Raw genomic sequence first — 24,653 nt, 5'->3', positions numbered from 1 at the left:
ACTTTTTTTTTGGCTTGTGGAATAAAATAACATTTTTTTTTGTAGCACAATAATTACAATGGGAAAATAAAAGTCATAAGAAAAATCATGATTATGTATATTTAAAAAATTAAGATAAACGATAGATGTTAGAGTACCTACTTACAATTACCTGTACATGATGATAAATAACGAATTAATTTCGAGGAGAAAGTTATCTCGATTATCGGACATTTGCAATATTTTCTTAAACAGAATAATTTAATATTTACCGTAAGCGAAAACGTTTATATACAGATATAAATTTCAACTTGAAACAAATATGAGACTATAATGAATATAATATTTAAAGGTACGTCAATTATATACTATCTATTCGTCAAACGTGACATATAGTTCACCCACACACAAATATAAGGGTACATAATAAATACGGATATATTTTAAGCTGAGAGGCAATTTATACAAAACTATGAGTAGCAGTATTAGGGCCAGTTTATATCGGAGAATTGCATGCCGGCTAGCGGAAGAAATAAGTACAAAGAGCGCAAACAATATCATCTAAAACTATGCTATTTTAAGGCATATTATTGCTTGATTCATATCCAGACCCCACATGAGCCCCAGCCATCTTCACTCCAACGGGATTGATATCAATGACTGCACTGCACTTTGCATTTCTAGCGTTTCAATACACAAAACCAAAGCAACAATATAAACTGACCCCAAATGTAGGGTGTCAACTAAAACATGACACTGTAACTAGTTAATTATCGTAATATACAAGAAATATAAATTATATAGACGTCATAAAATAAAATGCACGGTATATACATCCCTGCCTTGACAGACATTCTTGCCATTTGAAAATCAGTCATATTTATTGATCTATAATATCCTTAAACCGTGACTGACTTCCGTTTTACCTAGCAGCATAGCCCTAGTAAACCGGTATTGGAATATCTGCGAAAGAGACGCTGAACGTCTTTAAGGAATCTTATGTAGAGGATTATAAATATAAATAACAAAGAGAAACGATCAAAGGCACGACTTAAACGTACATAAATTACTATTGTTGCTATGTTCCTCTGTCATAAAATTCCTAATACAATAATGTGGAGAGTAAAGTCTTTTATAACAAACACTCCGATTATACAGGGCTCTACCGTATCTTTATTATTTTCTATGTCAGTTAAATTGAGGAGATATTCTGAAATATTAGAGTGGACAGATCGAAAAATATAAGCATCTCGTCATTGCTATAGTTAAAAATTTGGCAACATTCTCACTCCCTTTTTAAACCTTGTAGATGTCGAGAGGTCAATGATACGAGGTATATTCTAATTAACGTTTACTCCTTCATTTTAATAGTACAATATTGGTTCCATTACCTACCTAGCGGCAACACTGCCCACAACACAGAATAACAATAACTCCATTATCATACATACATTGATAAAATTCATAAAACGTCTATTTTGTTATATAGATCCACCTATATTATTTTGGTGTATCCGAGTCTATCTAGCGTTGGACATTTAACAATAAGATTTTCGATTTCCGTATTATTCTAAAGTATTTAACATCTAAAACAATGCCATTTTCACGTTCCTTTGGCATATCGTTCACATTCATGTCAGTAACAGCAATTTATCATTCGCTCCGCATTCTCGTTTTCCAATGTACATACAGGATAAAACTTAAATTTAATCGGCTAAGAAACCTAAATCTAAACCACTCTTCATGCCTGAACAATCAGTCTTCTCATTGCGAAAATTATCATAATTTCATTTTATTATTTACATATTTTATTTTAGAATTTTATAACATTCTATTCGCACAGTAACCTTTATACATGAAAAATATAAATCTGTCAATCTGTTATTTTTACAAAGCACTAAAGGGTTCTACAGTGGACGGGTCAAACATATTTTGTGAATGATAGAGTGTTAATGCTTGAGCAAATAAGACTAAGATTCCAAGGTACAGCGTGTCAGTAGGGTTATGGCACTAAAATTTACAAAATCTACGTGATGTAAGCTTACATGTTCCTGTGACATGTTCGTGAATCTCAGTTGTTCTAAACCAATATAAGTATTGAAAGATCAATTTCAACTCTCATTTAACACTCTGTATAATGAGAAAAATTGAGTTTCAGTAAGAGAGCGATAACACATTCAATTCAAATATTACTTAAGAAACTTTCAACTAGACATTTCGAAGTGAAGGTGCTCATATTGCAAGCTATAATAACGAAACTTAGGAATTAATTTACCCTTATCGACCATCGACAGCAGGAATTCACATGCAAAAAATCACATTCACAGTAGGCTCAATCCTAAAAATTTGAATAATTACTTATATCGGATTGGCGTCATGAATATGTACAGTCTGACACTAAAGAACATTGACTATCGGGGCACGTTCCTTGGTGTTCCGAGCACTCGGCCGGAGGGTCGCATAAGGGTCAAAATTAAGACAAAACACTAGACGAGGATTTAAAGGGCGGCTAGTTCAGCGGGTGGGGGGCGGCTAGAGGATGCCGTTGGTGTAGTACTGGTAGTTGTCGTAGAGGCGCGTGGACAGCGAGTGCAGCGCGTCGCGCACCAGCTTGTCCACCAGCGCCTGCAGCTGCGGCTCCGTGCGGCCCGCGTGGAAGCGCGCGCGGAACGACGACACCGCGCTGTGCGAGCGCAGGCACGCCAGCTGCCCGCCTGCACACAACACAAAGCAGAGCGTGACTACGGACTCAACTGAGGGATGACGAACTGACGACGGGTACGCATCATGTACTTATGCACGATGAGTCTGGTAAATAACACGTCAGATCTCTGATTTTAACATTGAAAGGTTATTATATTATCAAAGTTAAATGGTCACCAAAAAAAACTTAATGAACTTACCCATGCGCATAAGTTCGACGACGTGTATTATCTGATCGCAGTGCTTGCGCGCCGCGATGAGTCCGCGCAAAATCAGAATCTTGAAGTACTGGAACATGTCTGAATTCTCGCCGTCCATCACCTCTACGAACTCTTGCGTCAACTGGAAAACAATTATGTTTACATTAAAGTATGATGATAAATTATAGTTTAGTGTTTAAAGCTACATGTGCTAAGTACGTATGCATCAGACAAACATAAAAAAGTCAAAAATTTACCTTAAATGGTGAACTCTCAAATCCTAAATTCTTGGGTGATATCGAAAAAATGAATCCGAAATCTATGTGGATGATGTGACCCGTGCTATCTAACAAAATGTTTCCATTATGCCTGAAACAAAAAGTACAAAATCAGAAAATAAAATAAATAATGTTCATCTTCATTGGGCTTTTTCCAGGGACTAACTAGTCACTTGATAAACGCTTTTTGGTACAAAAGCGTTTACTAAGTGATTCAATTCATATCATGATTAGAATACTGACCTATCCTTCAGCTGTAATAGATAGCTGGTGAGCGCATACGCAGCAGCCGACTCCACGAAGTTGTTTTGCGCTCGAAGGAACCCTTCGCTGTTGGGCGGGCCGTGTTCTAGCTCCAACCACGCTCGAAGAGTCTTGCCAGACTGCTTCTTTATTTGATGCAGTGATACTGAGTTTAGGACCTAATAAAGAAAAATAAGTGTGATTAGCGGAGTAACTTTATATGTTAACTACAATTTCTTAACACATATCTACAATTTTATTAAAGAGGTTTTAAGAAGTTGTAGAGGTAATCTTTATAGCTGCTTAACCAATTTTGACAATAGAAAGCTGTATTATACAGGGTGTAAGGAACACCGTACCACCAAAGTCGCATAATGACTTTAAAATAACGTGTTAATTAATATTAAAGAAGTCGCTACCGTCGGAGATTAATATTTATAGATTTAGTCATTTTTGAGCACGCAATGAATTGGTTACCGCGCGATCCTTACGCTCAGCGTACGTACTTACACGAACTGTAATGTGGTAGGAGGGCGACACTCGGCGACACGATCGAAACATTCGAAACGCGCGCGCATTTTATAAAAATGTTGTGATGTAACGAAAAACAATCACAAAAAAATACCAATCAATTTACACTATTCTGACTTCAATCTGTGTCTTGTGTATTATTAAATCAAACCTACTCTTACCTTAATCTCGCTCACTTCTAACCAGATAAGGTTCGAAATGTCCGCCATCTACGTGCACACAAATTTTGGCGCGGCGAAAAATCTGCTGCTGAACCCAGGGCAAAAAGTACCGCGTCCAGTAAATGTTCATCGCGAGACTTGCATTGCCACGTGCTTCGCCATAACACATTAGCATGTTGCCATTCTCCCGGGCGGTAAAATAACCTATCGAGCTACTAGGATCGTAATTTAAATAATACACACACAACACACGCACTTATATCACTTAACACAATAAAATTGTCTGCCTACACGATAATTAGTCCGCGAATTACCCGATTGCACATGCACATTCGATTAGCGTAAGGAACAAACTGAGTAAAAATAGGTACTATTTTGAAAAAAGCCGAACTTTCGGTTTAACCTTTGAGTAGTGTTGGACCTAGGTACCTATGATTCTTTATCGATAAATTACATGAGGTCGAAGTGAATATCGTAAAATTATTCTTGACAATAAAGTACTTAACTTAAACTTTTAAAATTGATTAATCACAAAATGTACTTTTGTGTAAGAACATAATTGTTTTATGTGACTGGAATAATTATTTAGCAGTTCGTAGGAAAAAAAATGATAAAATTTTTTAGGCAGGAATTTCATTAGTAGATGATGGATATTAGTAACAAAACAGAGTTTAATTTTAGAAAAAATAAATTATTGTTTATAACAACATGTTTTAGAACTACAGAATTCTAAACAATAACAAACTGTTTATAATAAAAGGTTTAAATAAATTTCGTAGTACGATAAGTTGATAAACGCTGAGAAAGTGATTTTTTATTTTATAACATGGAACCCGTGTAACAAAAATCGATGTACTATTTTATCCAGTGGCACAGGTACGTCACTCGCCGATACCGCTGTAGGTGTTTGTCGGCGCGCTGGCGGTGTCGACAAAGGCGGCTAGCGGTGCCTACAAAGCGCGCGGCTTTTTTTAAAGGAATAGTAGGCAGGATTACGAATAATGAGTGCGAGTGCGCGCGCAATAGTTGCGCTATCTCTTACGGTTGACGCTCATGTATTGGTTCGGTTTTGACGTCACTTTCGGTTAGATTTGCGAGAGAGCGATGACCGACGAGTACCTTTACGAATCAGCTGATCGGGAGCAGTTTTTGTGTTTCATTTACATTGCCTTTTTTCGTGAAAACGGCTTAATAATTACTTTCGTTATGACAATATTATTGAAATACGTAGGAAAAATGATTTTATGACACATAAAATTAAAAAAACGCGAAAAAAAATGCAATTTTCATGAAAAGACCGATGAAAAATTCCAACGCAGGGGGGTCTGGAATCATGTCTAGAACTCAGGTCCCACGGAAAAGTCACGGTGTTCCTTACACCCTGTATGCCGCTTTCTGCTGTTCACAATAATTGTGTTGGCAAAATGCTGAAGAGAATAGGAATAGTTCCAAATTTGATCCAATTTCCATTCATTCATCGGTCACTGTAAATATCAGAATCGGGGCTCAGCTTGTGTTATGATACTGGGTCCGCAGATACGTACCGGCTGTATGAGCCCGCACTCCTTGTCGAGACACAGGATCTCGTAGGGCCGCAGCTTGAGCGGCACCCTCTCGGCGGCCCAGGCGGCCTGCAGGCGCCGCAGCAGCTGCGCCGCCAGCATCTCCTGGCGCAGGTCGTCGCCCACCTTCACGATGCAGCCCAGCAGCCGCCAGCCGCTCAGCGCGCCGTACGGGGACGACGACCGCATGCGGGATAACTTGCTCTCCCATGATTCCTGGAACATTACATTATACTTAGCTGTGAAAAGAATAGGATATCATTCTCCTGATGTTCATGTAGTCTAACATACTCTGCAGTCTTTTCTGGAGCGAAGCAAGTCCATAACAACTACTCTGTCAATATTTTTCCCTATGCACTTTCACGTATTAATTTTCTCACTTCATGTTTACCTTTAACGCTGTAGCAGAGGGGTCCGCAGGATCATGTCGGAAGGCGTTCGGTGGCGGCGCGGCGGTCGCGTCCGCTAATCGCCGTCGCACCTCACCGGCGCCCACAGCTACTGACTCGCGAGAGCCGCAGGAGGATGTTGATAGCGCTGATACGGCTGACACCTAAAAATAAATAAACGTTGTATTTTAGAAAGCGGGAACTGTTTATCTATTCTACTTAATAATATAGCCAAAACTCGAAAACAAGACCAAGTAAGTCATTACTGTATTTTCTTTGTTTCATGTTTCAAGTTCAAGCTCGTATCGAAAGCAAAACATTCTTTAAACAAATACCTAACTATGACTACATATTGCATATTATAACGGGTAGTCCGCGATTCGAATGAAATTTTAATATAATTTTCTTTGAAATTGTTAGTTTGAGTGAAGGGAATCAATGACATTGTCGCTTGGAAACGCATTCGCTATTGAAGTGGAGCTATTAAAAGTTTAGTTTTGTTTCACAATAGTAATGTAATATTTATGTCTCAATAAATAAATGTTTATAGTATTCGCATCACAAATAGGTTAAGGTTAGTTGTTATAACCTACAAAAAGTTACAAGAAACATCAAGCATAGGCGAAATACGCTAGACACGCTAGGATACACGCTTTATTTAACGCACACGTTCCGTTAATAAATATTTGGCAAGTTCATAAAAGAAATAACTTCACTTGGCGATGCAGTTCAACAAGCTTACTTTGGCTATTATCCAACTGTTACATTCATTACAGTCTATAAGACTAACGAGAAACGTGGAACCGAGTGCTGAGAACCTTTCTATAAGGTAATTGCAAGTTAAATTACAGTGGGAGAGTGATTTTCCTTTATAATTATGTTGTCATGAGTTACACATTTCTCAAGGTGTGTTCCAACGAGCTGTCATTTGAATCCAAGAAAGTGTAAACGAGGTCAGTGTGAATCTAATGTTGAAACAATTGTATGAAACGTATGTTTTGCTAGGTTTCCTCATGATTCGTGTTGTATGGCTGCCGTTTGTCGCGTTGTTTGCCGTTATATTAATATGACAGAAGCTACGATGACACTTAAATATAGGTATAGAGTTGTTTATTAATAGTTACAATGCTGAAAGTTGAAATAATTAAACATGAATCCATGATTACAATTTAATTCATTCTAGGAGTTATTTTGATTACATTATTTTAATGACCTTGAAAACTACAATGAACTGAAAACAATGCAACAATCAAGATAAATAACATCATATAAAATAACGACTTTAATATAAAACAAAAAGTTGTTACAAAAACAACAAACGACCGGTCATTGTATACCATCAAAATACAGACTTGTTATTAAGGGGTCGTTCATCTTTGTTTCATACAAAATGTTGAATAAACCATACATCGTCAACACAATAGTTTTAAATGGAAAATATTATAAACTTAAGTCTTGAGGTTTGTGTTATTTACTTGCAAAGTAAAGAACAATTGGTGTGTAGGTAATATTTAAGAATTCTTTGACAATTTCGTCATGCAAACTTATAATGTAACTCGGTCGGTCAATATAATATAAATAATGGTACAAAAACTTTTTGTGTCTTTCCACAGAAACCAGTCCTCTATGTTTCCACAATATCTCTAATTTATATTTTAAGCTTAACTAGTCGTATAAATAAAAGAGTCGTTATCATTCAATACATTATTTAATGTGTGCTTAGTGAGTAGGAACCTACTCATTTTATTACTTTTCAGAAAACGAAATTAAATTAGCACTGAAAGGCAAACAAAGGATACGCGATATTCTTAGTAAAACGAGTTTAAAAGGTTTCATATTCTTATTTTTAAAACCTATTATATTATATAGTACTTAAGGGGCGTGTCAACATTTCAATTTATATCGACATTTATTTCTATTAAACGTTAACAATGAGTCAAAGAAAGCGTTCACCCTTATTCGTAGCCACGTTTGTGTTCACGTGAATATCTCGACGACATTGGCCTTTGGACATGCACGTGGCTTGGACGCCTTACACTAATGCCATTAGCCCGATGAATGATTTACCGATTATCTAGGGCAGGGAACAGGGTTTTGAACTTAGATTGGAGCATAGACTTTGGAATTAGCTATCATAAACAAAAATCTTTATTAAGTTTGCCTTTGAACGGACAATGGACGAATGTTTTTTGTTTCTAAGGTATGGTTTTCTTAATAGAAAAAATGTTTTATTAAACTGGGCAACTGAAATGACTGATTAGTCTGAACTAGAAATAAGGCTGTTAATCTGATCATTTTTTGGGTCAGATTTTTTTTTCTTTTTTGTTTTTTCTTAAATTCTGGTATTTTCGAATTCAAAAGTCAAAAAATTTGGTTTTTAGTCTCGGATCAGACAAAGGTTGTTTAAATAAAAAACACAGTCGAAATGATTAGCGCAATTACGTGAATTAGCAGTATTGTGGATTCACACGCGTATCTGTTGAATTGAGTATTTCATTTCGTCATATTCAAGGGCAATTCGACTGACAGGAAACTGAAATTGGCATCATCGCTCTGTAACTGTGCGTAAAAAATAACCGTGAAACTATCAATTCGACTGCAAAATTTCATAAAATTAAAACGCAAGTGAGCTGTAATTACAGTGATTATGTTATCAGACGTTTATAGATATCGTTTTCTTTTATGTTACAGAGAGTTATGAAATCTAATCATAGTATTTAGGGTTATAAATTTTACTTCATACATATACGTCATAGTTGGGTGAAACTTTTAGCTTATATATCAGAACATTGCCTACATTGATAGTCCATCGGAAAGGCGTTGCTGGTTAGTTTACGGCAAAATTTATAATATTTACGAAACAAGACTTCCTTTTTCAAACGAGTTAGATTAGTCAGAATTTGCAATATATGCAACAAATATGTCAACCAGATACATCGTCTAACTAATTTACAAGCAGGATCCGGTTTTCAATAGAATGTGTGTCAGAAATAGTTCTTAGCATTCGATACTTACAAATAAAAAGTACCATATTTCTCTTAGAATATTATGTGTTTTTAACGACTGACGCACTAAGTAATTTAAGGATGCTATTATAAAAAAAGCACGTGTATTTAATAAGAACAATAAAGATAACAAGCTAAATTCTACGCACTTAAAAATTGAAGGACCAAAGAAGCCTATATATTTGTCCGAGAAACTCACGCTTAAAGACCAGCGACTTTATTACCTGGCTCGGCGTTTTGCAGACAGCCACGCCTATAAATTTTGCTGGACCTCCTTTGGGAAAGTGCTCCTTCGAAAGAAAGAAGGAGATCGGCAAATCATCATAAAAAAAGAAGCTGACCTTGACAGTCTTCAACGAAAGGAATGACAATTAATACAACTAGCTGCGCCTTGTAAAATCCGAGGATACCTTCGCATGTTTTGTTTGCTTCTATCGTTAGGTAATACTCTTTTGGCTTATATTTTTAGTTTTCTTAATTGTAACTCATTGTTAGATACTATCCATTTCTACACTCAAATACTAACTCACACTCACACACACACAATCAATTCACACACAATTCTACAGCATACTCAACACAGGTATTTTTTATTATGCAGTCTAAGTGCATTCTTACATAATATAACTGGAAAAAATTTAATTACATTTGAATTTTTAATAATACTATAAATGATGAATATTGATGAAATTTCTCGAGAACTTGATAATATTTCAGTTGCAGACTCTAAACTATGCACACCTGACGAGTGTATTAAGGTAGCAAAACCTTCCGAGCATAACCTTCGTATTATCCATATTAATATTAGGAGTATTAATAAGAACTTCGAACAATTTATGATAATGCTAACATTAACTAAACTTGAATTTGATCTCTTAATATTCACCGAGTGCTGGCTACAAGTGGCTGGAAATCTTCCAATTTTAAATGGTTACGATTCATATTTTACAAAAAGTAACCCTATAAAAAATGATGGTGTTGTAATATATATTAAAAACTCAATTAACTGTACCACGTATGAGCCAAAGATTCTCGACGCTAATTCTCTGATATGTTGTTTTAACAAAACCGCCATCATTGCAGTTTATAGATCCCCGTCGTACTTAGACCCCAATAACTTCTATGCCAGTTTACACGAGATAGTCACGACCCTCGAATCTTATAATAGTGTTATACTTATAGGCGATATAAATATAGATATTAAAACTGGTAACTCTGATCGCCTGGCACAGGACTACCTAAATCTGACCTCTACCCTTGGTCTGCTTCCTGCTCATACAATCCCTACCAGAATATCTAACTGCCTTGATCATGTTATGTTACGGACCAAGACTCCCGCCACAGTTATTGTTATAGACACTTATGTTACGGACCATTTACCAGTCGTACTACTCTTGAGCTTACGTAAAACTGCCGCATCTCCTACGACGAGAAAATCATTACGTTATGATTATGACGCTATTAAAAATGCGCTAGATAATTTTGATTTCAATCACATATTCAGTATGTTAGACCCTAATCTAGCTACGGACACTTTTATCTCGGACATACATTCGGTTTTAAATGAATTTTCTAAGACTATTATAATTCCTAATCGAAAAACTATCATCAAGCCTTGGATGACAGCAGGTTTACTCCGTTGCTTACGCAATCGTGATAAAATGCATCGCAAAGCTAAAAAAAACCCAGATAATTTAACATTGAAAATAACGTATTCTCGATATCGTAATTTTTATAATTCGCTAATAAAAAAACTAAAAAGGGCCTATGAAAAAGCAGAGTTTACCAAAGCTAAAAACAATCCAAAGGCTACATGGAAAGTAATAAAGCACATTACACACAGCCATCAACAACGACATTCTCCTAACGCTTTGTTAAAATCATCCGAGAATCCTACCACATCTGTTAATAATGTTAATGACTTTTTCATCAACGTAGGTAGAAATCTAGCCTCAAAAATTCTTCACAATCAGCCTGTCTACATTGACCCGTACCAAAATCTCTCTCCATCCCCCGTTAATTCGCTCGTAATTCCACCAGTTGACGAAACGCAAGTGAAAAGTTTAAATTTTAAATTTACGAAATGACTGCGCAATTGGATGGGACAATATATCAGATAAAGTATTAAAACTTTCTTGTGACACTCTGTCGTCGGTCATAGCTCATATTTTTAACTGTGCCATTGATTCTGGTATCTTTCCTAGGGCTTTCAAACGTGCAATTGTTCATCCTATTTATAAATCAGGGGCTAAAGATGATGTGTCTAATTACCGCCCTATCTCAGTACTTAGCTCATTATCCAAGATCTTCGAGAGAATTCTAAACAAGAATCTTACTAATTTTATGACAAAAAATAATTTAATTGCAAAAAATCAATACGGCTTTCGCTCATGTGTCTCCACGGAGGATGCTGTCATCGATTTCGTCAATACCTTGGTCAATAAAATAGACAATCGCTTAAAATGCTATGGCGTCTTTCTAGATTTGACCAAGGCTTTTGACACCGTCTCTATCCCGAAACTAGTGTCTAAGATGGAGCTCATGGGTATCCGTGGGGTAATCCTCAATATTTTTAAAGATTACCTTAGTGATCGTAGCCAATGTGTAAAAATTGATTCCTTTACCAGTAGTGAGCAATTTACTTGTTACGGCATACCACAGGGTAGCATATTAGGGCCTACATTGTTCCAAATTTATATTAACGACCTCTGCCTATTATCTCTCGATAACTGTGACATATTCTGCTATGCCGATGACACAGCTCTTTTAATATACGATAAAGACTGGACCACTGCTAAGAAGAGTGCCGAGACTTCCTTAGAACACATAATGAAATGGCTTACGCTCAACCTTTTAACGTTAAATGTTACCAAGACCAAAGTAATTCAGTTCCTACCACCTAAAACATCCAAATCTTCATCGGTTCCAAATAACTTAATTGCTCACACATGTCAAATTGCTCATGGATGCAACTGCAGAGAACTGGATATGGTCAGTACTATAAAATACTTAGGTGTTAACATTGATGAGAAATTAGATTGGCGTATGCACACGGACGCTGTATGTGGCAGACTCCGAAAACTGGTCTATTTATTTAGAGAACTAAGGTACTCTGCGGACCAGAAAACAGCATCCATGGTCTATTGTTCTCTGGGTGAGTCAATAATAACTTATTGTATACCCGTGTGGGGAGGGACCTTTAAAACTGTTATGTTACAAGTGGAACGAGCACAACGAGCCGTCCTTAAAGTAATGAGCTTCCGAAAAAGAGACTATCCCACTGTCCAGCTGTACTCGGACACTCAAGTTCTTACAGTAAGGCAACTTTATATCCTCCGCACTGTCTTACGTCGACACTCCACGATACCCTCGGACGTTACTCCTACATCCTCAATTCGGCGTACTGGTTTCTTTATCTACAGACCTATTAGATGTCGCTCTGCGCTAGCACAAAGACACTTTTTTGCGCAAAGCTTATATTTATACAATAAAATAAATAGGAAACTTTCAATCCACAACCTTACTCTTAATAAAGTTAAGCTAAGTCTGAAACAATGGCTACAAACCCTTACATATGACGAAACTGAAAATATATTAACAAGATTCTCCTAACTCAAGTTAAAAAACGCACTTAACTCTTTAAGCATAATAAAATCTTACGTTCCCGACAATGTTCAAACACACAAATATTCCACATTCACATATACACCTTCACAACACATACTCGCACCCTCTTTCATACTCACCCACCCTCACCTGTTGCACACATCCTCTCTCACTCACTCACACTCTCTCACACACACACACACACACATCCTCACACACACACACACACACACACACAAATCTACACTCACCCACCCTCACTCCTACCTACATGTGAATTGAGTTGTTCAGTTCTGTTTGTTGTTTGCTTGCACTTTTTTTTTTTTTTTTTTTGTTTTATTTTCTTTCCTTCTGTTAGTTAGTTAAGTTTCTATTGCTCATAAAACGTAAGCTCCTTAAAAGTGGAAGAGGGCGCTGACTCCCGTAACACAGGTTACGTACCTAGCACGGGTGTCAGAGACTTCATAAATATTGATGTACTTTTTTATGACAATAAAGATTATTATTTTATTATTTATTATTAGTAGTCTGTCCTCCTCAACCTATGTGCCACAGTCTACGAACATTCAAATCACATGCATGAGACACCCAGACTCCGAACAAGCGTCCGTTGATAGCATGCAAGTTCAGATCAGTCGATGATGAACTGACGTTTCTCATTTAGATCACGCAAGTGGGGATGGAATCAGCGAAAAGTTAAACACAATAGGTTTGGCGTTGTGACGAATACCTCTCGGCCATCCGTGTAGTCAAAGATTTAGTGATCTGGTAATCGTTCACGATTTATCTAGATAGAGTTTGGGGTCAATGGCTAAAAATTTCGAGTTTAACACAGGCGAGGACATATCATGCATGTATGATGTCAGTACACGTAAGCACTAGTGGTATACATAAACAAGATTGACATCGTATATTAAACGATATTGAACCGTAAATATTCGTGTGGGCATTAATTGGGCATGGTACAATTGGTGCGATAGTATCGTGAGATAAGGATGTATTTTAGTATTATGTCAGGCACGTAGAATATATTTTTAGAATACACTATAATATGTATTAGAATGTAAAATATTGAATGGATATGATGTCTTTCTAAGATAGATCTGTATTTTTGTCACGGATTTGTCTAATATATAAAATTCCCGTGTCACGATGTTAGTTACCTTACTCCTGCGAAACGGCTTTACCGATTTTTACCAAATTTTATATGCGTATTCAGTAGGTCTGAAAATCGGCCAAAATCTATTTTTCATACCCCTTAGTGATAAGAGTTGCTCACACTAAAAACAATTATTTTATTTTTTTGACGAATCTTTTTGTTTTTATTTTTTTATAATGTGACATTAAAAAATACATACAACTAGAAATAATTGATTAGGCAAAACCAAGTTTGCTGGGTCAGCTAGTATTATATAATTTAGATCAACACGTGCAATATAGGTATGTGGAAGACTTACAATATAGAAAAGGAAAAATATGCGGTATTCAGTAAGTGTTATGTCTCATCGTGTAGTAACATGAAATACTTGATAGGAATGTAGCAAGGTATGATACAGGGGATTTCACTAATACCGCTGGTATTTTTCATTCAATCATAATTGATCAATGTTCCTTGCAATTGGATGCTAAGCAATCCAAGCATAGCACGTGTATATTGCTTTTGCATGTTTATAATACCGGCCACGCGTACAATAAGACAAGAGAAAACAACGCTTACGGATATTTTTATATATTTTATAAACAAGAACATGACCTCATGACGCTATGATACCGGGCATAGATGAGGGCAATGTCAGTAATCAAGACATAACGTTAGTAGCTTAAAATTTGTGCATGCGTGTAAGTCTAAAATCATAGAACGGGTTCATAAACAATTTTTTAGAATCGAAATCGCCACAAAACACCATGCGACGAACAATCTTTCATTGGATTTCTCATCCATTATGAAGGACGTTCTTATCAGTCTTACGGCACAACGTCTTAACATGAAAGACACCAGATCAACCACTAAAATATATATCATAGTCACATACCTGAGACAAGCTATCCGGCGCGGGCGCTCTATGCGAGTACTGAGTGCTGAGTTCCTCGTCATCATGGCTCCAACAGTCACCAGCGTCACCATCATCCAAGCCAGAGTACAAAGATAGGGCTGGCCACTCCGGTACTAAGTTCTCCTCGCTCTTCGTGTGTCGGATGGGAGGTGAGTGCGGGGCTGGCGGCGCAGGGGGCAGCAAGCGCGGGGGCAGGGGCTCGTGCCCGTCCGTCTCTAGGACCTCCACGTACATTATGTAAGGTGCCTGCAGACAAAAATGTATCATTAGATCTATTCTAACATTATAAAGCTGAAGAGTTTGTTTGAACGCGCTAATCTCAGGAACTACTGGTTCAAATTGAAAATTATTTTTGTGCTCAATAGACCATTCATCGAGGAAGGTTTTAGGCTATATAACACGCTGCAGTTAATAGGAGCGGAGATACCATGGAAAATGAGGCAAAAACGGGGAAAAATATTCATCTTCGAAGGCTTCCGTTCAAAAATTCCTAACTTTTATCTTCTAACCACGCGAAAGAAGTCGCGGGGAACAGCTGGTCAGTGGTATAAAGTTTACATTTCATGGATGGTGAGATCACATCACTCACATCATTTAAATAGGTGTGATGAACTAGCAACGACAATGAACTTGTCTAAGCGACCTTGTTTTGTAGGATGATTACAAGCGCCATATTAATTTCAAGGTAAACTATGTATAATGGGTTTTATCTGAGAAGGGTTGAGTGCCTGTTCTTCATTAAAGCATTTCCGTATAGATAACAAAAGTTAAAATTTCGATGCAGAATGACACGTATTTATTTAATCAGATCGCTAAATGATTCGTATCTGGTCACGTTACACATTAATTGAATATACTATATTCAGAAAACTGAAATGCTTAGTTATCTAACTGGATGTTTTCTTAGTGCAGACGCACCAATAAATAGACGATATAGCAGACTGCTACAGGTGTGCCAGTCCAAGATAACATACAATTCAATATTCTTCTTTTATTACGTCTGATGGTAAAGAAACACATTATACGACTTTATCATTATAAACTTATCAGATAAATTGAATAGTCTCGTAACCGGTTCTTATCATAGTATTGTCGCCGCATATTATATTGAACCAGTTCTACTGCGAAACAGAATATTCTTAACATCTTCTAAGTTCTTTTCTAAGACAAAAGAGCATCGACTAGAGTTCATTAGCTTTCAACTTAAAAGTAGTTTTCTGAATGATAACAAACATTTCTTGAGTTATTGTAGGCGTATTCACTTCATAGAGGAAGATTATACATAATCAAGCAATAAACATAGATATTTGAGGATGCATCCCACTCCTAACAAATCATTGAGCATTTTACAGAACCCACGCATTGTGAAAGACCTTGGCCTTTTTAAGCCGGAAACCTGACAGCAATTGGTCGAAAACACTGGATACAGGTTTCTGTGTACAACAAGCTGTTTTTATAATTACATTTCTCCTACCTATTAACATATTTAACATATCTAAACACGTATGTAATTAATACAAACGACAATGACCGACATTGTACGCGAATACTCATTTAATGTATCTAATGGCATAATTAACTAAATGGCGATAATTACACAGAAACGCATGCTTACAAGTTAAAAAATTCTAACCTAATTCTTATTTAGAGTAGAATTTTGTTTCACAATTTGAATTCTAACGTATTAGTTGGTCGGTGAAGGGAAACTATGAGGAAACCTCATGCAATGCCTTAAATCTCGCCTTGACGGATAATGAGGCCACCCTTTTGGCGTAAAGCGTGCGTTTTATGTGGATACATCATGCCAAGGTGACTGCTAACAAACTGCCTATTATTTCCTCAGCTTAGTGAATGACAATGGGAAGAAATTTCGAAAGTATTACGAAATTTATTGTTACGTGAGTCCGTTTAAGAGCTATAATAAAAAGGCGGGACTGACGAAATGTTTCGTTGAACAAAAGAAAGAATGTAGGATGTTTTTCCAAATGTTAACACAAGTGAAATGAACTTTATTGTTTCCGTGTTGGTATAATATAATCACCGTCGGCAGTAGAAAGTGGAAAACTAAAATTTTATGTGTAATTTTAATGGAATGAATAGAGCATCGCCAAAGAACTAACCCTAGAAAAGCTTTTGCAGAGTACCTACTTAAAATTATGAGCGTTAAATGTTTACACGTTACTTTTTCTATAATATTATAGGCTATGGAACAAAACTACAGACGTACAAGCTATGACGTTATTCCGATCACAAACGGTTCAAATAACGTCAGAACACTAACACAATCACCTAACGCTATGACAACTGTAGATTACATATATCAAGTTCATATCGCGAATAGAAAACAATGGCTGTGACGTGACGAAAACTAAATAACTAAGGTTATGAAGATAAATCAGATTAAGTTATCGCCCGTAAACACTGGATGACATTCAATATCGTTGTTAATATAATATTAGTAGACCGGCTTCAATTATTCAGATGCTTTGAAGCCTTACGTATTCAAATTGTAAAGTGTATTATCGTTAATGCTATTAGGTTGATATAGTCTCGGTTAGAAAGGTGGTAAAGACAGAAGATTACCACTTAATGAGTATAGAACCTTGTATGTTGCGATGCTTCGATACGTCAAGCGTTCCCTAGGGATATTTTTTTGGAGTTCATACTTGATTAGCATGATGTAGAAGAAGAGCATCTAATTTATTTATTTATATTTAATTGATAGAAAAATAAATATCAGATTAAAGAATATTCATAAATAGTTAATGCAATTCAATAAATTAATTAACTTGAAAGTCATTTATAATAAGATATCAAGGATGATATTACAAAACGGCTATTTAGAAGTGGTTCACAGAAGCGATATTAATTCAGTCTTGATATTAAAAGCAATATCAACTATTCACCTTTAATACGTATTGCGTAGCCTTCTAATCTATGACATCAAAATCCTTTTAGTAAAGAATTTGATCAACGTAAGTATTTAAGTCAATGTAGTCATAGAGGTGACCTTCAGAAGTGTTTTAATACTTTTAATACAACAATAGTCAAATGAGTCTGGTCCTAATAAAAGGTTTTATGCAATTCTCGACCTTATAAACGAAACTTAAAGTATATTTTCGATAATTATTTTAAGTTACACATGATATATAACGTTTATTGAATATGCTGGACTATCTATTTAATTATAGAGTTAAACTACATTTTTAGCCTAGTAACAATCATAACTCGTTTAAACAAAGGGCCTCTGTTACGTATAACTTCGCTAAAAATAGAATCATCTCATTAAATAGTTTCTTAGAAACTTCTCCAAGAAATCAACCAATTAGATAATAGTTATCATGCTACGAACATTCCATTATATAAAGCGAACTATTTTAATATGATAGTTATTTATATTTCTGTGATTCTGTACATTATAACAAGATTATGTTTATAACTGTACTTCTATAGGTATAACCTGTTTTGACGTTAGCTACACTATATCTCAATAAACCTTTTCGCGTGAATACGTCATGAATTGCTATCATTGTATAGGGTCAACAGCCGCGAAATAATCTTTATATACTCACTTTTAAATGGAAAATAAACCTAAGAAGACATCTATCCATTCTGTTTATGTATTAAACGTTTTTATTTTCATATTTAAACTTAAAGAAGCGTCCCTCTTGAGTTTTTCAATTAACTTTGATGGAAAGCTTTGATTATACACATAACACGTTGCGAACATTTTTATGTTACTCATAGTTATAATAAAGAGTTTTCTCACCTTATCCTTGCTGTTAAGCACGGCGGCTGCATGTGGTGGTATCCTGAGTACATAGTGCGGCCTCTGGTGTAGCGGCAGCCACACCCTCGCCGGCAGGTTGAGGTCTAATGTCGCTAGTTCGGCCCTGAGACGCCCGTTACGGCGCTCCTTGTCCGCCACCCCGGCTAGACGACGCCCGATGTTTGTCAGTGACGTCAGAAACTGAAATGTTTTACGAATGAATTAAATTCACGTTTACATTTTGTGTACGTCATTTCCTATAATTATTTTGGTAACAATACTTAGTTTTTTTGTCTTAAATTAGTTACAAAAAAAAAAAACATCGGAAACGTTCAAGCGTAAAAGTATTATTCTATAAACAATCGTTACTTCAATGACACAGCATTGATCAGTCACTGAAACTGAGAATAAATCCAACGGTCTAAGCATGCTAAGTATTCAGTAAACATAGAACTCGTGTAAAGCATCTGGTTAACAACATAAATATTATATTTTTCTCCTTGCAAGTAGACCTTTAAGTCAATGCTGCAGTGAATAAGCATTGGGTCACGTGTGCCACTAACGTGTCGAGCATAATATTGACTATTGTGTGACTTATCACAGGTTATAAGTACCTGTCAATAGATTTACTTACTAATGCAATAAAACTAACCCTAATATGATATTTGTATGTTGAACATTGCACTCGATTAGTCAACATACTAATGAGAGCTTACTTAGTACCTCTTGTTATGTATCTATCCTAAAATATACTACTTTACAGGAGATGCAATACTACTTAAATGCAATAACACAGTTGTGGTTTATTTATTTAGCTTGATCATTTTATAAAAACGAAAGAGGCTTATAGTATTTTTTCATTGCAAACTCCAAAAAGCAAAATAAAAGCTAATAACATGAGACATTGGATACATGAGAAAGGTGGGTGTTATCTTGCAAAGATGTATTAGCAGAGGTAAAGAAAGTCAATACAGCCGGTGAAAAGTTGATCTTTCTAGTGTCGAGAGTCGAAGATCGAATAGAAAATTGATGGATGTCGAAAGCAATCTCGGATTAGATTAAATGAACACAAAAAGGCTCCATTCTTGTTGAGATACGAACTGAGTTGATTGCAAATAATGTTATTGGGCTGTAATGACTTTATAACAAAACAAATTACCCCTTAATGATCCTACGCGCTGTTTGTACTTTGGAGTACCTTAACGATGTTTTGTGTACGAAACTCGAGATTTTGCTGAAAAGGATTGTATGTACCCAATACGGGTTTTTCCTCATTTCAAAAATAATAATGGATACTTTTTGCAGAAAATGATTCGATATTACTTACCTATGTGCAAAGAGGTATCATTATGTCAGCCACTATAGAAAGTTGCCAAGAAAAATCTAACACTTTCCTACAAGCTTTCACAACGTGTGTACGGCTTGTAATAGGTGAATAAGTACAAACGGGTGACATCTTGTTCGAGGCTTTGTCATTAGGTACTAATTTAGCTTCTATTGTTTAATTATATTCTCATTGATACAGATTGTTGTGGCCTTGACTCCTAAACTGGGTTATCAGAAATATCGTGTAGATGTACCTTGAGATATTGTTAATAATAACTCTATTCAACAAGATAATAACACCGTACATTTCGAGGCACTGAGAATTCAAAGTTTAAGTGGGACTATAGGAAGAACTCAGGAAGGTAAACACGTATGTACAATATTGAAATTCCCTCCAAAGCAACAATAAGGATATACATAAAGATTTCCTTGTAGAATCTTTAGAATTAACCTGTTCATCTGCTCTGTCAGTCTAAACAATGTTATGCACAATACAACGTATGCGTACAGTCGTGATGCGACAAAATTGCAAGGCATAGAGATAGCAATCTTTTACAACCTTTAAGTAGACAAATAGAAGAAGAGTTACATGGTCTCCAGATGAATTATAAGCTCTATGAGAATACCTTCTAACCAACCTAGGTATCTACGTGAATGAATGTGGAGGAAAGCACGCCACAAAAAGTAATAAAATATGTTTTGTCGATTATTCATGAACATGTGTTTAGAAGTGTTGTTGATTACAATAAGCCCGGCTTAACACGTGCGTCTAGTATGGTTATCGGTGAAATGTACAACACAAACTTATGAAGTGACCTTTCATAGAAAAAAAAAATAAAAACATTTCATCCAATCTACTTAGACGAAATAAAATGAATACTAAAAGACAAGCTACTTACAAAACAGTATTTTAGCTTGTAACAAATTAGTACATGGTAAATGGTGTAAAGTAACTAAATTGTTGTGGTTATGGCATCTTAAATATGTTATTACTCTATCGTGAAAACACATAATATACCCAACATACATATACTCGACATGAACTGTAAACTTTTCTCAGTAGTGCATAAATACACAAACAGCTGTGTACGATCTTTATGTCTTGGAATTACACGAGTCTTACTTTTACTCAGAACTTGGGTTCGATAACCAACATATTCTAGTAATCTGACTTCAAATGGCTCATTTTGAAAGGAAGTATTTGTTGAAAATTTAAGATTTTGGGATAACCAATGCAATATCAAACAAATCGCTTTCAACGGAAGTTTTACATTTCGGAAATAGATAACAGTCGTTTATGAGGAATCGGTGTATCTTATAGATTTTATCAATACAAATACTAATAGCCCAATGTAAAATAAGAACCATGACGCACTTTCTTAGTTCAAGTAGCATATACAGAAAACTAGGTACTTGTTTTCTCATTGTGCTTGGATCGTGGAAACTAAATTCAATGAAGTGCATGCTTCGTAAACAGCTGTTTTGCTGTTATTCACTGTGTGTTTACATGCAAGACAGTAATGCTATTAGTGCAGATTGAATTTGTTTTGCTAAAGGTTTCAATTGCTCTTGTTTTGTTTGTATTCATGTGATACAAGTTCTCAAGAAAGTTTTTAATAACAAACGCATCATGCGTTCAAGAAATCAATGGACGGGGGAAATCCATGAAAAGTTCCGAAATAAATGAAATGAGTCGGAAAATACTCGAAGACAAATATAAAGTCATCTCGAAATGTATCCAATGACTCAGTACTTGCTCACGTCACATACGAAAAAGTATAATTTTATAGAGTGACAAAAAATTTGCATGTACTGGGAAGATGTTTACTGTCTTCTTAATGTTTAATTTAAATGAATCATTCACTACAACGCCGGCAGACGAAGTAAACAGATTTAACAGAGTACAAACAAAATATTTGGAGTAATCAGTTCTCAGTTCCAAAAAACCTTAGGTGATCATGACAAGGTATGACTCATGGGTCTAATGAAATGATAAATAGCTGTTTAATTGTCTATATGTCTATGTCTGGCATACATACATTTATACGTTGAATGAGAATGTGACAAAATGGTACTCTTTACGACCGACACTTAAAATCAAATGATGGCATTACTGTATATTTTACAGGCATAAAATCTCATGTTTAACTATTATGGCGTTTAACAGTACAGTATTTTATGTAGTGTTAGTATCAATATCCGCTTCGTTCGCAGAGGTGAGTTTACAGACGAGATACATTCATCTGACACACGTGAAGGTGACACGATTTGATCATTGCCGTAGGTGTAAGCAGTAAACGATTTATCACAACTAGCTATACGTAATATTATTTAGTGAGCGGTCATTTTAGCGCAAGGTCGTCTTGTATATTTAGGTTTTTACTAAGTTCGTTATCAAATAAATCTGAGATCTTGAGCGCAACTGGAACACGCTATGTTTTAACGGCTGTAAGGGAAAATGTAATTTACTGGTGTTAAGTTAGCCTTTCGAATGATTACTATTATTGGTACTGCAAAAGTAAATTCATTTCATAGAAAAAAAGATGGAGCTCTAGGCATAGAACCAACTGATTAGAAGATTAAGCGTAAAAAGCCAGTCCATGTTATTACAGTACATTCTGGGGCAAGCTAGTTACAGACCGGAGACTAAAATCTACAAGGCGACGGGACATCGCAGGTCAAGGAAATGACGATATTAATTAAATGCATTCCACAGTAATTGTATGCTATTAGCTTCATACGACGACGAGAGGAATACTAAAGACTGTGATGATTCGCAAGTTCGCAACTAGTTTGACAGAAAATTTAAAATAGACATTTTGAATAAATTAAGAAAACTAGACCCATTTAATTTCAAAATAGAAGTGTAGTTCGGACTTGCTACGGATTAACCTTTATATAAAATAGCCTAAAGAGGAAGGTCTAAAAAATTACGCCCAGAAAGGTCTTTAGTAAATGCTAGTTGCATATCAAGAAAGCCCACGTATTTTTTTTCTGTTACATGATCAAGTGAATGTTATTTATAGAACCTTGATATGAACTTCTAAAAACCAATTACCTAATCTATCATTAGCTAATTTATTTACAATATTAATGACCAGGGGCCCAATTCAAAAATAAGGTTGTATTCAAACTATAAGCAATGTTAATTTGTTATTTTTGCTTTTTGAATTCTACACGGATACACCATAATGCAGACATGCTAATATCTAAAATGATTAATTGTAACAGCCTTGAGAATTGTCTGAAGCAGCTTACACAGCTGTTAATTACATTTCTGTAATTATGTTAGTGCACGGTGTCACTTAAGCCAAGGTTCCACAGTCCACGTAGGCTGTGGCTCACGACGCGGATACACGCGTGCCGCAAAATGTGAACGCGAATGTCTTTAGTGGATAAACAAGATATTTCGACACTATATAAAACATACTCCAATTTAGTGAATTTAGTAATATCCGCAACGACAAAAGTTGGAAGACATATGATTACGATAATTTGGAATTTTAGATTTAAGTAAGGAGTCGATTATCTACAAACTAAATGACACATCATAGCCCCTTTTAACGTAACACTCATAATGAATATCTTATTTACTGGCTAAACCCAACGTTTCCATAAACACATAAATTCGCGTAACAACAAATAAATATTTTTTATCGTTATCAACCATGTGTTTCGTCATTATCAATGTTAAGGCACTTAGTAATATGCAATGTCAATATTCTCATACTTTTTATACACCACGATATGTATGTTTTAAAATAATGATATCTAGACACATTATTTGCAAAAAACATTTGCTTAATTTTATGAAATATATTGCTTACGCTTCCGCAAAATAAAGGTATGTGCGTTGTAATTAAAATTATAAGAAATCCAATTAGTCCGTAGTTCAAGAAATAATTATCAAAAGATTTTTTTGCAAAATTAAGATTCTTACCTGAATTTGAGGTGCTAATCGTGGTGCTCCACACGAACACTGCTCTCCACATAGGCAACCGTTGTCGAAAGCACGACCAGAGGCAAGGTCTCCCAAATGCCTTCCAGAAGGAACCGCAAGCCTCAACGCTGATGCGTCAGACTGCGACCTATGGTGGCCTCGCCTCGCCGCAGGCCTGATCTCCTCCGCCAAAATGGAATCTCTTAGTTTCGTCGCCCTCGACCTTTTAACATCTCCACCAAAAGCCGTCAATAACCACGCCAGCCTAAGTGAAAACTCAGCACTTTGTTTACACCTGTGCACCAAATACGGTTTCAGCACGTCTGCCACATCGCTCATTTCTATATACATGGTTGCTATTTGTGGCAGGTAGAAATCCACATCCTCGTATGGGAATGAAAATAATTTGTTCGCCAGGTAGGTCTGAACGCCTGGCTCTTTCGAGTTGAACAGATATGAAATTGCCATGCTCATATCAAACAATTTACTTTCAAACAACCGGAGCAGAAAGTCTTTGTTTTTCGATGTTTCTGCGGCACAAACATCAGATTTCACTACCGAATCCACTATTATTTCTGAAGGGTCAGGCGGTTTATCAGTGTCTTCTGGATTACCGGAATCAAGACTTTCTCTAGATCTAGCAGCGGCTGGTGGTTGTGGTCGTTCTTCATCATTGCCATCAGGAGGAGTGTGAATGCCGGAGTCGTCGGAGCCGGTGGGCACCTCTGGTGGAAGCGCTAGTCTCGGAGCGGGCACTTCGATAGGTAATCGAAGTGGCGCCCCCTCCGGCGACGTTGGTGTCATGTCTTCTGGTATCCGCTGAAGAACGGAATCTAGTGATCTGTTTCTTTGATGACCGCATCCTGCTGGCGGTCCGCTTGCACCCGTCACATGCCTACAACAATAG

At 36.2% G+C, this 24,653-nt stretch overlaps 1 protein-coding gene across 2 annotated transcripts in view; it reads right to left on the bottom strand.

Annotated features, from left to right (window-relative positions):
- Positions 1–80: 80 nt before the first annotated feature.
- LOC113500579 (phosphatidylinositol 4-kinase beta) overlaps positions 81–24,653 on the bottom strand; it is a 45,897-nt gene continuing 21,324 nt past the window's right edge. For both annotated transcript variants that reach the window (XM_026881429.1, XM_026881430.1), the window contains exons 2-10: positions 23,747–24,641; positions 18,481–18,681; positions 14,691–14,957; positions 6,049–6,210; positions 5,640–5,873; positions 3,404–3,582; positions 3,140–3,251; positions 2,883–3,024; positions 81–2,693 (exon numbers count right to left, since the gene is read on the bottom strand). In XM_026881429.1, the coding sequence (XP_026737230.1) occupies positions 2,512–2,693; positions 2,883–3,024; positions 3,140–3,251; positions 3,404–3,582; positions 5,640–5,873; positions 6,049–6,210; positions 14,691–14,957; positions 18,481–18,681; positions 23,747–24,641 (2,374 nt within the window). In that variant the 3' untranslated portion in view covers positions 81–2,511. The remainder of the gene's footprint in view (positions 2,694–2,882; positions 3,025–3,139; positions 3,252–3,403; positions 3,583–5,639; positions 5,874–6,048; positions 6,211–14,690; positions 14,958–18,480; positions 18,682–23,746; positions 24,642–24,653) is intronic.

Source organism: Trichoplusia ni, chromosome 14 (genome assembly GCF_003590095.1).
Source record: "Trichoplusia ni isolate ovarian cell line Hi5 chromosome 14, tn1, whole genome shotgun sequence".
NCBI lineage: Eukaryota > Metazoa > Arthropoda > Insecta > Lepidoptera > Noctuidae > Trichoplusia > Trichoplusia ni.
Note: the sequence above shows the minus strand (reverse complement) of the source record. Positions and strands in the feature narration are given on the sequence as shown.